A 16,177-nucleotide genomic window follows, 5' to 3' on the forward strand; every position below is an offset into this window, starting at 1 on the left:
GCCTCCCAGCTCCACATAATATCAAACAGTGAAAGCTTTCCCAGAGATCTCCATCTCAACGCTAAGACCCAGCTCCACTCAACAGCCAGCAAGCTACAGTGCTGGACACCCGATGCCAAACAACTAGCAAGACAGGAACACAAGACAGGAACACAATACCACCCATTAGCAGAGAGGATGCCTAAAATCATTATAAGGTCACAGACACCCCAAAACACACCACCGGACATGGTCCTGCCCAGAAGAAAGACAAGATCCAGCCTCATCCACCAGAACACAGGCACGAGTCCCCTCCACCAGGAAGCCTACACAACCCACTAAACCAACCTTAGCCACTGGGGGCAGACACCAAAAACAACGGGAACAACGAACCTGCAGCCTGTGAAAAGGAGACCCCAAACACAGTAAGTTAAACAAAATGAGAAGACAGAGAAACACACAGCAGATGAAGGAGCAAAGTAAAAACCCACCAAACCAAACAAATGAAGAGGAAATAGGTGGTCTACCTGAAAAAGAATTCAGAGTAATGATAGTAAAGATGATACAAAATCTTGGAAATAGAACAGAGAAAATACAAGAAACATTTAACAAGGACCTAGAAGAACTAAAGAGCAAACAAACAATGATGAACAACACAATAAATGAAATTATAAATTCTCTAGAGGGAATCAATTGTAGAATAACTGAGGCAGAAGAATGGATAAGTGGCCTGGAAGATAAAATAGTGGAAATAACTACTGCAGAGCAAAATAAAGAAAAAACAATGAAAAGAATTGAGGACAGTCTCAGAGACCTCTGGGACAACATTAAACAAACCAACATTCAAATTATAGGGGTCCCACAGAAGAAGAGAAACAGAAAGGGACTGAGAAAATATTTGAAGAGATTATAGTTGAAAACTTCCCTAATATGGGAAAGGAAATAGTTGATAAAGTCCAGGAAGCACAGAGAGTCCCATACAGGATAAATCCAAAGAGAAACATGTGACGACACATACTAATCAAACTATCAATAATTAAATACAAAGAAAACATATTAAAAGCAGCAAGGGAAAAACAACAAATAACGTACAAGAGAATCCCCATCAGGTTAAGAGCTGATCTGTCAGCAGAAACTCTGCAAGCGAGAAAGGAGTGGCAGGATATACTTAAAGTGAGGAAAGGGAAAAACCTACAACCAAAATTACTCTACCTAGCAAGGATCTCATTCAGATTCAATGGAGAAATTAAAACCTTTACAGACAAGCAAAAGCTAAGAGAACTCAGCACCACCAAACCAGATTTACAACAAATACTAAAGGAACTTCTGTAGGCAGGAAACACAGAGAAGGAAAATACCTACAATAACAAACTCAAAACAATTAAGAAAATGGTAATAGGAATATACATATTGATAATTACCTTAAATGTAAATGGATTAAAAGCTCCAACCAAAAGACATAGACTGGCTAAATGGATATAAAAACAAGACCCGTATATATGCTGTCTACAAGAGACCCACTTCAGAAACAGGGACACATACAGACAGAAAGTGAGGGGATGGAAAAAGATATTCCATGCAAATGGAAATCAAAAGAAAGCTGGAGTAGCAATTCTCATATCAGATAAAATAGACCTTAACATAAAGGCTAGTACAAGAGACAAAGAAGGACACTACATAATGATCAACGGATCAATCCAAGAAAAAGATATAACAATTATAAATATTTATGCAACCAACATAGGAGCATCTCAATACATAAGGCAAATGCTAACAGCCATAAAAGGGGAGATCGACAGTAACACAATCATAGTAGGGGACTTTAACACCCCACTTTCACCAATGGACAGATCATCCAAAATGAAAATAAATAAGGAAACACAACCTTTAAATGATAAATTAAACAAGATGGACTTAATTGATATTTATAGGACATTCCATCAAAAAACAACAGAATACATATTTTTCTCAAGTGCTCATGGAATATTGTCCAGGATAGATCATATCTTGGGTCACAAATCAAGCCTTGGTAAATTTAAGAAAATTGAAATCATATCAAGTATCTTTTCTGACCACAATGCTATGAGACTAGATATCAATTACAGGAAAACTTCTGTAAAAAATACAAAAACAAGGAGGCTAAACAATACACTACTTAATAACCATGAGATCACTGAAGAAATCAAAGGGGACATCAAAAAATATCTAGAAACAAATAACAATAAACACACGATGACCCAAAACCTATGGGATGCAGCAAAAGCAGTTCTAAGAGGGAAGTTTATAGCAATCCAATCCTACCTCAAGAAACAAGAAACATCTCAAATAAACACCCTAACCTTATACCTAAAGCAATTAGAGAAAGAAGAACAAAAAAACCCCAAAGTTAGAAGAAGGAAAGAAATCATAAAGATCAGATCAGAAATAAATGAAAAAGAAATGAAGAAAACAATAGCAAAGATAAACAAAACTAAAAGCTGGTTATTTGAGAAGATAAACAAAATTGAGAAAAAATTAGCCAGACTCATCAAGAAAAAAAGGGAGAAGACTCAAATCAATAAAATTAGAAATGACAAAGAAGTAACAACTGACACTGCAGAAATACAAAGGATCATAAGAGATTACTACAAGCAACTATATGCCAATAAAATGGACAACCTGGAAGAAATGGAAAAATTCTTAGAAAAGCACAACCTTCCAAGACTGAACAAGGAAGAAATAGAAAACATAAACATACCAATCACAAGCACTGAAATTGAGACTGTGATTAAAAATCTTCCAAGAAACAAAAGCCCAGGACCAGATGGCTTCTCAGGAAAATTCTATCAAACATTTAGAGAAGAGCTAACACCTATCCTTCTGAAACTCTTCCAAAATATAGCAGAGGGAGGAACACTCCCAAACTTATTCGACAAGGTCACCATCACCATGACACCAAAACCGAAGGAAGATGTCACAAAGAAAGATAACTACAGGCCAAAATCACTGATGAATATAGATGCAAAAATCTTCAACAAAATACTAGCAAACAGACTCCAACAGCACATTAAAAGGATCATACACCATGATCAAGTGGGGTTTATCCCAGGAATGCAAGGATTCTTCAATATGCGCAAAGCAAGCAATGTAATACACCATATTAACAAATCGAAGGAGAAAAACCATATAATCATCTCAATAGATGCAGAAAAAGCTTTTGACAAAATTCAACACCCATTTATGATAAAAACCCTCCAGAAAGTAGGCATAGAGGGAACTTACCTCAACATAATAAAGGCCATATATGACAAACCCACAGCCAACATCGTCCTCAATGGTGAAAAACTGAAAGCATTTCCACTAAGATCAGGAACAAGACAAGGTTGCCCACTCTCACCACTATTATTCAACATAGTTTTGGAAGTTTTAGCCTCAGCAATCAGAGAAGTAAAGGAAATAAAAGGAATCCAAATCGGAAAAGAAGAAGTAAAGCTGTCACTGTTTGCAGATGACCTGATACTATACATAGAGAATCCTAAAGATGCTACCAGAAAACTACTAGAGCTAATCAATGAATTTGGTAAAATAGCAGGATACAAAATTAATGCACAGAAATCGCTTGCATTCCTATACACTAATGATGAAAAATCTGAAAGAGAAATTAAGGAAACACTCCCATTTACCACTGCAACAAAAAGAATGAAATACCTAGGAATAAACCTACCTAAGGAGAGAAAAGACCTGTATGCAGAAAACTATAAGACACTAATGAAAGAAATTAAAGATGAAACAAACAGATGGAGAGATATACCATGTTCTTGGATGGGAAGAATCAACATTGTGAAAATGACTCTACTACCCAAAGCAATCTACAGATTCAATGCAATCCCTATCAAACTACCACTGGCATTTTTCACAGAACTAGAACAGAAAAATTCACAATTTGTATGGAAACACAAAAGACCCCGAGTAGCCAAAGCAACCTTGGAGAAAGAAAAACGGAGCTGGAGGAATCAGGCTCCCAGACTTCAGACTATACTACAAAGCTATAGTAATCAAGACAGTATGGTACTGGCACAGAAACAGAAATATAGATCAATGTAACAGGACAGAAAGCCCAGAGATAAACCCACGTACATATGGTCACCTTACTTTTGATAAAGGGGGCAAGAATATACAATGGAGAAAAGACAGCCTCTTCAGTAAGTGGTGCTGGGAAAACTGGACAGCTACATGTAAAAGAATGAAATTAGAAGACTCCAAAACACCATACAAAAAATAAACTCAAGGCCTTCCCTTGTGGCATAGTAGTTGAGAGTCTGCCTGCCAATGCAGGGGCACAGGTTCGTGCCCCAGTCCGGGACGATCCCACATGCCACGAAGCGGCTAGGCCTGTGAGCCATGGCCACTGAGCCTGCGCGTACGGAGCCTGTGTTCCGCAACGGGAGAGGCCACAACAGTGGGAGGCCCGTGTACCGCAACAAAATAAAACAAAACAAAACAAAACATAATAATAATAAACTCAAAATGGCTTAAAGACCTTAATGTAAGGCCAGACACCATAAAACTCTTGGAGGAAAACATGGGCGGAACACTCTATTACATAAATAACAGGAAGATCCTTTTTGACCCACCTCCTAGAGAAATGGAAATAAAAACAAAATAAACAAATGGGACCTAATGAAACTTAACCACTTTTGCACAGCAAAGGAAACCATAAACAAGATGAAAAGATAACCCTCAGAATGGGAGAAAATATTTGCAAGTGAAGCAACTGACAAAGGATTAAACTCCAAAATTTACAAGCAGCTCATGCAGCTCAAAATGCAAAAAACAAACAACCCAATCCAAAAATGGGCAGAATACCCAAATAGACATTTCTCCAAAGAAGATATACAGACTGCCAACAAACACATGAAAGGATGCTCAACATCACTAATCATCAGAGAAATGCAAATCAAAACTACAATGCAATACCATCTCACACCGGTCAGAATGGCCAGCATAAAAAAATCTACAAACAATAAATCCTGGAGAGGGTGTGGAGAAAAGGGAACCCTCATACACTGTTGGTGGAAATGTAAATTGATACAGCCACTATGTAGAACAGTATGTAGGTTCCTTAAAAAACTACAAATAGAACTACCATATGACCCAGCAATCCCACTACTGGGCATATACCCTGAGAAAACCATAATTCAAAAAGAGTCATGTACCCCAATGTGAATTGCAGCTCTACTTACAATATCCAGGACATGGAAGCAACCTAAGTGTCCATCAACAGATGAATGGATAAAGAAGGTCTATACAGATATATACAGATATATATCTTTATATATAAAGATATATACAATGGAATATTAGTCAGCCATAAAAAGAAACGAAATTGAGTTATTTGTAGTGAGGTGGATGGACCTAGAGTCTGCCATACAGAGTGAAGTAAGTCAGAAAGAGGAAAACAAATACCGTATGCTAACACATATATATGGAAACTAAAAAAAAAAAAGGTCATGAAGAACCTAGGGTCAAGACGGGAATAAAGACTCAGACTTAGTAGAGAATGGACTTGAGGATACGGGGAGGGGGAAAGGAAAGCTGGGACGAAGTGAGAGAGTGGCATGGACATATCTACACTACCAAATGTAAAATCGATAGGTTGTGGGAAGCAGTTGCATTAGCACAGGGAGATCAGCTCGGTGCTTTGTGACCAGCTAGAAGGGTGGGATAGGGAGGGTGGGAGGGAGGGAGACGCAAGAGGGAAGAGATATGGGGATATATGTATATGTATAACTGATTCACTTTGTTATAAAGCAGAAACTAACACAGCATTGTAAAGCAACTATACTCCAATAAAAACGTTTAAAAAAACCCCACAAAATTAAAAATAGAACTACTGTACAACCCATCAATCCCCCTACTGGGCATACACCCTGAGAAAACCATAATTCAAAAAGAGTCATGTACCACAATGTTCACTGCAGTCTATTTACAATAGCCAGGACATGGAAGCAACCTAAGTGTACATCGACAGATGAATTCCTAAAGATGATGTGGCACATATATACAATGGAATATTACTCAGCCATAAAAGGAAACAAAATTGAGTTATTTGTAGTGAGGTGGATGGACCTAGAGTCTGTCATACAGAGTGAAGTAAGTCAGAAAGAGAAAAATAAATACCGTATGCTAACACATATATATGGAATGTAAAAAAAAAAGTTTGAAGAACCTAGGGGCAGGACTGGAATAAAGACGCAGACATAGAGAATGGACTTGAGGACACGGGGATGGGGCAGGGCAAGCTGGGACGAAGTGAGAGAGTGGCATGGACATATATACACTACCAAATATAAAATAGGTAGCTAGTGAGAAGCAGCCGCGTAGCACAGGGAGATCAGCTCGGTGCTTTGTGACCACCTAGAGGGGTGGGATAGGGAGGGTGGGAGGGAGATGCAAGAGGGAGGAGATATGGGGATATATGTATATGTATAGCTGATTCATTTTGTTATAAAGCAGAAACTAACACACCACTGTAAAGCAATTATATTCTAATAAAGGTGTTAAGACAAATATAATGGTCTGGGGGCTTCCCTGGTGGCGCAGTGGTTAAGAATCTGCCTGCCAGTGCAGGAGACACGGGTTCAATCCCTGGTCCAGGAAATCCCCCATGCCGCAGAGCAACTAAGCCCATGTGCCACAACTACTGAGCCTGCATTCTAAAGCCTGGGAGCCACAACTACTGAAGCCTGTGCACCCTAGAGCCCACGTGCCACAACTACTGAGCACACGTGACACAACTACTGAAGCCCACACTCTCTAGGGCCCACGTGCTGCAAGTACTGAGCTGCATGCTGCAACTACTGAAGCCCGCACACCTAGAGCCGCCCTCCGCAGCAAAAGAAGCCACCACAATAAGCCTGTGCACCACAGCGAAGAGTAGCCCCTGCTCGCTGCAATTAGAGAAGAGCCCGTGCACAGCAACGAAAACCCAACGCAGCCAAAATAATTAATTGATTAATGAAATAAAAGTAATGGTCTGGGGTCTCTTAGCTGAATATGAAAAATTGAGAAGTAAGTGGGGGTAGTGGTCAATGAGGTTGGAAAATAGAGAGGATTTGAACCAGTGGCTGAAAGGAGAGGGAACTGTAGACAAAAAGCAGGATGCCTGAGCTAGTGATTTCAGAGGTGGAGTCGTTGCTGTGATGAAAAAGACTAGAGGAGAAGATCTTTGGAGATATTTCCACTTTTCCAGTTTGAACACCTTCCCCTGGTGGAGATGAGTACATTTGCTTTCTATCGTCATTAACCTTACAACACCTTCCCCAAGGGGGTGTTCATTATCCTCCCGAAACAGAGCAAAAATTAGCGTTTTTAGTTCTCTTGTATTTCAGGCATTCTGATCTGCCTCTTGGACTTCCTGTCACTTTTTCATCCATCCTTGAGTACATGTTCCTCCTTATGGGTCCTTTTATTTTTTTTTAACTTCTTATTTTATATTGGAGTATAGCCGATTAACTATGTTGTGATAGTTTCAGGTGCACAGCAGAGGGACTCAGCCATACATACACATGTATCCATTCTCCTTATAAACACTGAGCTCCTGAGAAATTCCAGCATCCTACCACTCTGATTCTGTAAATGTCTTTTGCTCATGTGTGTCATAATAGGCTAGGTTATTCTGTGCTAACAAAGGACCCCAAAATCTCAGGCTGGAAGGTATGGAGGCACTAAAACTTATCCGCATTTTACAAATGAGTAAACTGATCTTCAGGGTGTCGGTAAAACGTGCATGGCCCTCAGCGGGCAAAACCCTGGGAAGACAACACTTATATTTCCGCAAAGGCTACACCTAAACAATTAAATGCTCTGAGTGAACGCAGTTGTGCTTCCAATTCCTCTGGACCACGATGCACTATGCAATCTGCGTCTTTATGCTAGTGGAGAAGTGCTCCCATCCAGAGCTCAGTAACACCCACCCCGGGGCTGACGGGGGCGCTGGATGTAGATAGTGACCAGGGGCCCCATTCTAAATAGTGTGGAGGCGAGCCTGCTTACGACAGAGATGGCCAAGCAGGGGACATAAAACAGGAGAGACAGTGGAGTTCTCCGGGTGGGGTCCACGTCCTGTCACTGGGTACATTCTGTACACACGAGCCCCTCCCTTGCTTGCACTCAATTCATGAAGACTTGACTTCATCACGGAGGAGTTGGGGAAAGGTGGGGTCTGGCTCCGTGCGCCCCAGCCGGCGTCCCCCGCCCCGCGGCAACCCCTCCCAGATCAGGCAGAGCCCTGGACGAACCCCAGCGGGTAGAGAGGCGGGGAGAAGCTGCGGGGTGGAAGGCGGGGCGGGCCGCTGCCTAGTCGGCCAATAGGCGGCTCTCCAGCGCGGAGCCTGGAGAGGGCAGGGGATTCGCCACTAGCACCACCGCCTCCAGAGTTTCCCTTGTGGATGCACAGCCCCAGTGACTCCGCTCCTCCCGGCGCAGAGGGGCTCCAAGAGGCCGGAGGAGCGCACTCGGGACGGGATTTCCGAGGAAAGGGAGAGGAAGGGCGCCCCACCCGCTCTGGAGGGGTTCAGTGAACGATGAAGGGCCGGCGGCGGCGGCGGCGCCGAGAGTACTGCAAGTTCGCGCTGCTGTTGGTGCTGTACACGCTGGTGCTGCTGCTCGTCCCCTCTGTCCTGGACGGCGGCCGCGACGGGGACAAGGGCGCTGGGCACTGCCCGGGCCTGCAGCGCAGCCTGGGAGTGTGGAGCCTGGAGGCGGCGGCGGCGGGCGAGCGCGAGCAGGGCGCCGAGGAGCGGCCCGCTGCGGAGGAGGACGCGGGCCGGTACCCCAGGTCCCGGGGCAACCTCAACGGCGCCGTCGGGGAGGCGGCGTCTCGCGAAAAGCAACACATCTATGTGCACGCCACCTGGCGCACGGGCTCGTCGTTCCTGGGCGAGCTCTTTAACCAGCACCCGGACGTTTTCTACTTGTATGAGCCCATGTGGCATCTGTGGCAGGCGCTGTATCCGGGAGACGCCGAGAGCCTGCAGGGCGCGCTGCGCGACATGCTGCGCTCGCTCTTCCGCTGCGACTTCTCGGTGCTGCAGCTGTACGCGCCGCCGGGGGATTCCGCCGCGCGCGCCCCGGACGCGGCCAATCTCACCACGGCCGCCCTCTTTCGCTGGCGGACCAACAAGGTCATCTGCTCGCCGCCGCTGTGCCCCGGCGCGCCCCGGGCCCGCGCCGAGGTCGGCCTCGTCGAGGACGCCGCCTGCGAGCGCAGCTGCCCACCCGTGGCTCTCCGCGCCCTGGAGGCTGAGTGCCGCAAGTATCCGGTGGTGGTCATCAAGGACGTGCGCCTCCTCGACCTGGGCGTGCTGGTGCCCCTGCTGCGCGACCCCGGCCTCAACCTGAAGGTGGTGCAGCTTTTCCGCGACCCGCGGGCCGTGCACAACTCGCGCCTCAAGTCTCGGCAGGGGCTGCTGCGCGAGAGCATCCAAGTGCTGCGCACCCGCCAGAGGGGCGACCGCTTCCACCGCGTGCTGCTGGCGCACGGCATGGGCGCTCGACCCGGGGGCCCGTCCCGCGCACTGCCCGCCGCCCCGCGCGCCGACTTCTTCCTGACCGGCGCGCTCGAGGTGATCTGCGAAGCCTGGTTGCGCGACCTGCTGTTCGCGCGCGGCGCGCCAGCGTGGCTACGGCGCCGCTACCTGAGGCTGCGCTACGAGGACCTGGTGCGGCAGCCGCGCGCCCAGCTGCGCCGCCTGCAGCGCTTCGCCGGGCTGCGCGCGCTCGCCGCGCTCGACGCCTTCGCGCTCAACATGACGCGCGGCGCGGCCTACGGCGCGGACCGGCCCTTCCACCTGTCGGCGCGCGATGCCCGCGAGGCCGTGCACGCCTGGCGCGAGCGCCTGAGCCGAGAGCAGGTGCGCCAGGTGGAGGCCGCATGCGCCCCAGCCATGCGCCTGCTGGCTTACCCTCGCAGCTGGGAAGACGGCAACGCCGAGCCGTCCGAGGACGAGGAGACGCCGCCGGAGACGGGGGCCGACGGCGCCACGTAGCCCCGCTCCCGCGCGCCCGGGACGGATCCGGGTAAGGTGGCCCCCGGCAGGGTAGGGTCAGGAAAGGGTCTTGGGGAGCTTGGATCAGCCTTCAGGGGGAGGGGAAGGATGCCGTCTCAGATCGATCTCACCGGATGAAAATAGATCCGAGCGGTAGGGGAAGTCCAGCTGGGAGCATTTGGGAGAGTCATTGGGATCTCTAGCATAGCCCCCTGCCTTCTCAAAGGAAGACCCAGAGAAGCGAGAGGTTAATTATGGCTAAGGCGGAACGCAGGTCTCCACACTACCAGTTTCCCCTATGAAGTAAAAGGTAGGATCGTCTGTGGGGGATGAGGAATGGGGGAAGGAGAGGGAAGAGGGATATCACGGGTCTGAGCAGAGTAGAGAAGGTTTGAAAGTCACAATGAAACTTGAGACTGGGAATTGACATGAAAAGTACAGGATTTCGGGGACCATATGAGGTCCATGATTATGACTTTATCTTGATGCCACTAGGTCCTGTGGGGAAACCTTTTGCAGCAGTGCTTGCAGGCACAGGGAAAACCAAAAGCAAAATTTGGGGGAAAGTTATTGACTCTTATCCTACCTACCCCTAATCTGTTTCATATTTCTCTGCCTCTGCCTCTCTGACGTGCAGACTTCGAGACTTTCTTTCAGATTTACCAAACATACAGTCATAGGCTTCTCTTGCAACAGCTTTTGCACATGTGTGTGCCTCAGGCTCTGGTATACTGGCGTGGAATGGACTTTGCTTTCCCCTGGCTCGAGGGGTGGCTCCCCCCACCTCCCACCTCCGCCCCCAATGGCTGGCGCTCCCAGGATATTTGACCATATTCCGTTCACATCAGGTCACAAAAGCTGCCTGGTCTGCTTCCTCTAGTGCGGACAGAACCTCAGGGCTGGGCTTCCCTCACTCTGCCCGATCCACTTGAGAGATGGAACCTTGGATTGGCAGTAGCAGCTTTGACTGTGACTGCTGAAGGAGCTTTGTGAAAAGACATTCCCTTTCTGCCCCCCCTCCCATTTTTTTCTTTCTCTGTAAAGCATATATCCTAAGGTATCCTAAGATGCCAAAATGGGGCTTAAATGATCTCAAAATGTGTTCAGTGTCTGGGTCGGTCTATGGCCTGTTCATTGGGATGAGGGAAGTTTGTTCTACATGACGTTGACCTCAGGAGTCTAGTTAGTGGCGTGGGAATGCGATTTCCCAAACTTTGTGTGAGCTGGAAGAGTGCAGCCTTCTGCCCTGTACAGTCCAGAGGAGGAAAAGCAGTGCCGGGTGGGCGGAAATGACTTAAGTTTCCATTCATTAGTTTATAGTGTAATTCAGTATTCCTCTGGGATGAAGCTCTGAGGACAATAGTCGAAGACGTTAATGAAGATGGATTTTGTTGTTGTGAATAGAGCCAGGGTTTCAGAGTGACTTCGGAAGCTGATTTTCCTCCTAGTGATCAAGTCGTTTTCTTAGTTTCTGTAATTGCTTAGGAAGTCTGTGTTCTTTCCTGATTTCCAGAGTGAAGGTAAAAGGAACAGGGTGACTTGTCACATTTTAACAAAAACATCCTTTCATCTGCTAATCCTGTATTTACAGATGTAACATAATGGGTCTCCAATCCTCCTTCACCGGTCTGAGGGAACGCCTCTCGAGGACAAATGGCTGCAGCATTATATGGTTTTAAGAATTGACAATCTCCCAGAAACTCTCTTTTTTTTTTTCATTTTTACTAACATTTGGCACTGACTGGGGTGAGGTAAGAAAGTGAATAGAGAGGAGGGTTAGAGGACACAGTCTTCATCCTCTAGGAGGTTAGAGTCTGTGCACGTGACAGTGACTATGGGGCCGGACATCGGTGCTGCTGTTTGGAAGAGCCAATGGGGCTTCCTTTGCAGGGCTGCAGGGACATCTGGGAACAAGCTTTAGGCTCTTTCAAACTCTGGTGACTGAGCTCTTCCTCCCACATTTCTGCTGGAATTATCGGGCACTTACCATGTCACCACCAACTAGTGGATTTATCAAAATGCTTGTATTCCTGGTTCCGAGAAAGATAATGTTACCAACCAACTGACGAGTTTCCAAAAGTCTGTCACACTCCACTCTAGGAATGGGAAGGGGATGGATCCTCAGGTGCGATGTGTTGAGTTAGGCATTGTGGATATATCATTACTGTGACTGTCGATGAAAATAAGCAATAAACGATCTATAATAAGAATAGGAAAGAGTTTTATTTGAGCCAAACTGAAGACTATAGCCCCAAAGACCGGAAGACTGTCAGATAACTCTGAGGAACTGCTCCAGAGAAGCTTGGTTTTCAGACCAGTTTTACATCTTGTCAGAACAAAGAACACTAAGCAACTCAGGGATCCGTTCCTTCAAGGTTTCCAAAAACAAACAGACAAACAAAACAAAACAAAAGAGATCAGCCAGTATGTCCTCAGCACCTGGGAAGGGAGTCTTATCATTGAAGGAGTACCAGCATGAGCGTCCCAGGAAGGAAGGCATTTAATCTTTATTTTTAACACAGACATTCTTTACTTCTGGTCAATGCGCCCTTTTCTTTACTAATTAAAGTAGAAGTACCGTGTACGTTTGATAGGCCACAAATAGGCTGTTTTAGTTAGCATCACATTCGGGTTAAATCATGTATAAGCCAGAATGACTTCCCCATACCTCCATATGTGAACATTTCTTTCATCGTGACATATTATCAGTTTTACAGATGAGAAATCAGAGATTCAGAGAAGTCAGGTACCTTGCCCAAAGTCACACCTGGGCTGCTGGGCTGAGTGTTAGACCCCAGAGCTCAGAATCTCTCCATTATAACACGCCCTCACCTGCCCGCCCCCCCCTTTACCGTCCCCTGGCACCCTTTTGGCACTGCAGCCAGGCATAGTGGCTACTCTAGGGTGAGAACCACACTTAGCTTTATTACTAACAAACACTGAACAAACCAATAAAATATCCCTGAGCGCTGCCAACAGCACCTACACGGGAGAGCCCCTGACTCTATAGCCGTCCTCCTCATGGCTGTCCTTCGCTTGGGGCACCTGAGCACCCTTGGGGCACCCTTGGCTCAGCAGTGAAGAGGGACTGCACGTGAATTAACCTGAGCGACTTCTGGATGCTCCAGACCTGACAGCCAGGATTTGGCAGGGAGGGAGTCAGTGCGCTTTTTTTCAGGGCTGGGTGGGGACCGCAGCACCAAACTAAGTCACCGAGGACCCCAGGCCCTTTCCATCTTTTCCATCTTCTTGGCTTTCGTTCACCAACTTATCTTCCCACTGTCACAAGATGGTAGCCTCAACAAGAAGTATCACTTCCTCACCCAACCACACAGGGCCGTGAAAATGCAGAAAGGAAGGAAGGTGGTTACTAAGGGGTAGCGTTTTCCCTCATGTATCTGTCTTTCCTCCAATCTAGTTATAAGACCATCCCCAGAAACCCCTACCCCAGTCGACTTCCTTTTATGTCTCACTGGCTAGAACTGGGTCACGTGTTCTGCCCTAGCCCAGTAATTGGTGAAAGGGAAGGGGGTTGTCATGATTGGTTTAGACCAGTGGGTTCTCAGCCCTGGCTGAACATTACAGTCACCTGAGGAGCTTTTCTTTTCTTATGTCAATATTAAAAATACTCCATCCTCAGAGATTCTGATTTAATTGGTCTGGGGTGGGATCCAGTTATATAATTACTGTATAATCCCCCAGGGGATTGTATAGTGCAGCCAAAGTTGAGAGCCACCTACCTGGACCCGTCATGCTTCATCCCCTGGGCTGAGCCCTTGCCACTGGAACAGGATGAGGATGCAGACTAAAGTTGATGAGCAGCGAACTGTCTGCCATAGTCGTTTATGTGAAAGAACTTGGAGCTGTGAAATACCAAGCAGCTGTAGGGTGTTAATATGGAAACGTCTTAAATTATTCACGGCTCCATTTATCACCCTCTCACATTCCTTCAAATGCTTTGTTGTCTGTATCTCCTTATCTATAATCCATCATGGTACACTATCCACTACCATTCTGAACAGACTCATGTGCTGTCCTATCCTTTTCAGCATGTATCCGTTTGACCTCTGCCCTTGGTAGGACCCAAGATTTCATTTCATTAGGCATTTAAGGCATCTTGGTCTTTGTTCTTCACAAGATAGATGGACCCTCTGATTGAAATTAGGAAGGGAGATAAGTGCACTGTAGCCGAAACCCCAACGATCAGAAAGTGTTCTTTCTAAGGAAATCATCCAAACAAAAAGAAATGAGCAGCCGTCACCAAATCCCTAACAAAGCATTTTGAAAGTCATTCCATTTTAGTAAAGCCAAATGGCTTATGTATAAAAATCACTGAAAGGGAAATCTCTTGCTTAAACAGTAGTCTGTACTGCTAAAGAATAGCCATTCGTTAAACATTGTTCCTACCTAGAATTTCTCATTCAACAAAATTTGTTCAAATCCCTAACTGTAGTAAAAGAATGAAGCTAGAACACTCCCTAACACCATGCACAAAAATAAACTCAAAATGGATTAAAGACCTAAATGTAAGGCCAGACACTGTCCAACTCTTGGAGGAAAACATAGGCAGAACACTCTATGACATAAATCACAGCAAGATCCTTTTTGACCCACCTCCTAGAGAAATGGAAATAAAAACAAAAATAAACAAATGGGACCTAATGAAACTTCAAAGCTTTTGCACAGCAAAGGAAAGCATAAACAAGACGAAAAGACAACCCTCAGAATGGGAGAAAATATTTGCCAATGAAGCAACTAACAAAGGATTAATCTTCAAAACTTACAAGCAGCTTATGCAGCTCAATATCAAAAAAACCAAACAACCCAATCCAAAAATGGGCAGAAGACCTAAATAGACATTTCTCCAAAGAAGATATACAGATTGCCAACAAACACATGAAAGAATGCTCAACATCACTAATCATTAGAGAAATGCAAATCAAAACTACAGTGAGGTGTCATCTCACACCAGTCAGAATGGCCATCATCAAAAAATCTAGAAACAATAAATGCTGGAGAGGGTGTGGAGAAAAGGGAACACTCTTGCACTGTTGGTGGGAATGTAAATTGATACAGCCACTATGGAGAACAGTATGGAGGTTCCTTAAAAAACTACAAATAGGGCTTCCCTGGTGGCGCAGTGGTTGAGAGTCCGCCTGCCGATGCAGGGGACACGGGTTCGTGCCCCAGTCCAGGAAGATCCCACATGTCATGGAGCGGCTGGGCCCGTGAGCCATGGCCGCTGAGCCTGCGCGTCCGGAGCCTGTGCTCCGCAACGGGAAAGGCCACGACAGTGAGAGGCCCGTGTACCACAAAAAAAAAAAAAAAAAAAAAAAAAAAAAAAAAAAAAAAAAAAAAAACTACAAATAGAACTACCATATGACCCAGCAATCCCACTACTGGGCATATACCCTGAGAAAACCATAATTCAAAAAGAGTCATGTACCACAATGTTCATTGCAGCACTATTTACAATAGCCAGGACATGGAAGCAACCTAAGTGTCCATTGAGAGATGAATAGATAAAGAAGATGTGGCATATATATACAATGGAATATTACTCAGCTATAAAAAGAAACGAAATTGTGTTATTTGTAGCGAGGTGGATGGACGTAGAGACTCATACAGAGTGAAGTAAGTCAGAAAGGGAAAAACAAATACCGTATGCTAACACATATATTTGGAATCTAAAAAAATGGTTCTGAAGAATGTAGGGGCAGTACAGGAATAAAGACACAGATGTAGAGAATGGACTTGAGGACACGGGGAGGGGGAAGGGTAAGGTGGGACAAGGTGAGGGAGTGGCATGGACATATATACACTACCAAATGTAAAATAGATAGCTAGTGGGAAGGAGCCGCATAGCACAGGGAGATCAGCCCAGGTGCTTTGTGACCACCTAGAGGGGTGGAATAGGGTGGGTGGGAGGGAGACGCAAGAGGGAGGGGATATGGGGATGTATGTATATGTATAGTTGATTCACTTTGTTATAAAGCAGAAACTAACACACCATTGTAAAGCAATTATACTCCAATAAAGATGTTAAAAAAATCCTAATTGTAAATTAATGTAGGCACTGTGTTCGAGCCAGAGGACTAGAAGTTAGGATGGTGTGTGTGTGTGTGTGTGTGTGTACATATAGATAGGTACTTGAGTGGCAGGGATGCAGT

At 45.7% G+C, this 16,177-nt stretch overlaps 1 protein-coding gene across 2 annotated transcripts in view; it reads left to right on the forward strand.

Moving 5' to 3' along the window:
* The first annotated feature begins 8,356 nt into the window (after window positions 1–8,356).
* Window positions 8,357–16,177, forward strand: part of CHST7 (carbohydrate sulfotransferase 7) — a 70,782-nt gene continuing 62,961 nt past the window's right edge. The window contains exons 1-2 of one of the 2 annotated variants that reach the window (XM_065900960.1): window positions 8,382–10,038; window positions 10,384–10,396. In XM_065900960.1, the coding sequence (XP_065757032.1) occupies window positions 8,544–10,007 (1,464 nt within the window). In that variant the 5' untranslated portion in view covers window positions 8,382–8,543 and the 3' untranslated portion in view covers window positions 10,008–10,038; window positions 10,384–10,396. Of the gene's footprint in view, window positions 10,039–10,383; window positions 10,397–16,177 lie in introns of both variants that reach the window. The other variant, XM_065900961.1, reaches the window with a different exon arrangement.

Source organism: Phocoena phocoena, chromosome X, assembly GCF_963924675.1.
Source record: "Phocoena phocoena chromosome X, mPhoPho1.1, whole genome shotgun sequence".
In the NCBI taxonomy this organism is placed as follows: domain Eukaryota; kingdom Metazoa; phylum Chordata; class Mammalia; order Artiodactyla; family Phocoenidae; genus Phocoena; species Phocoena phocoena.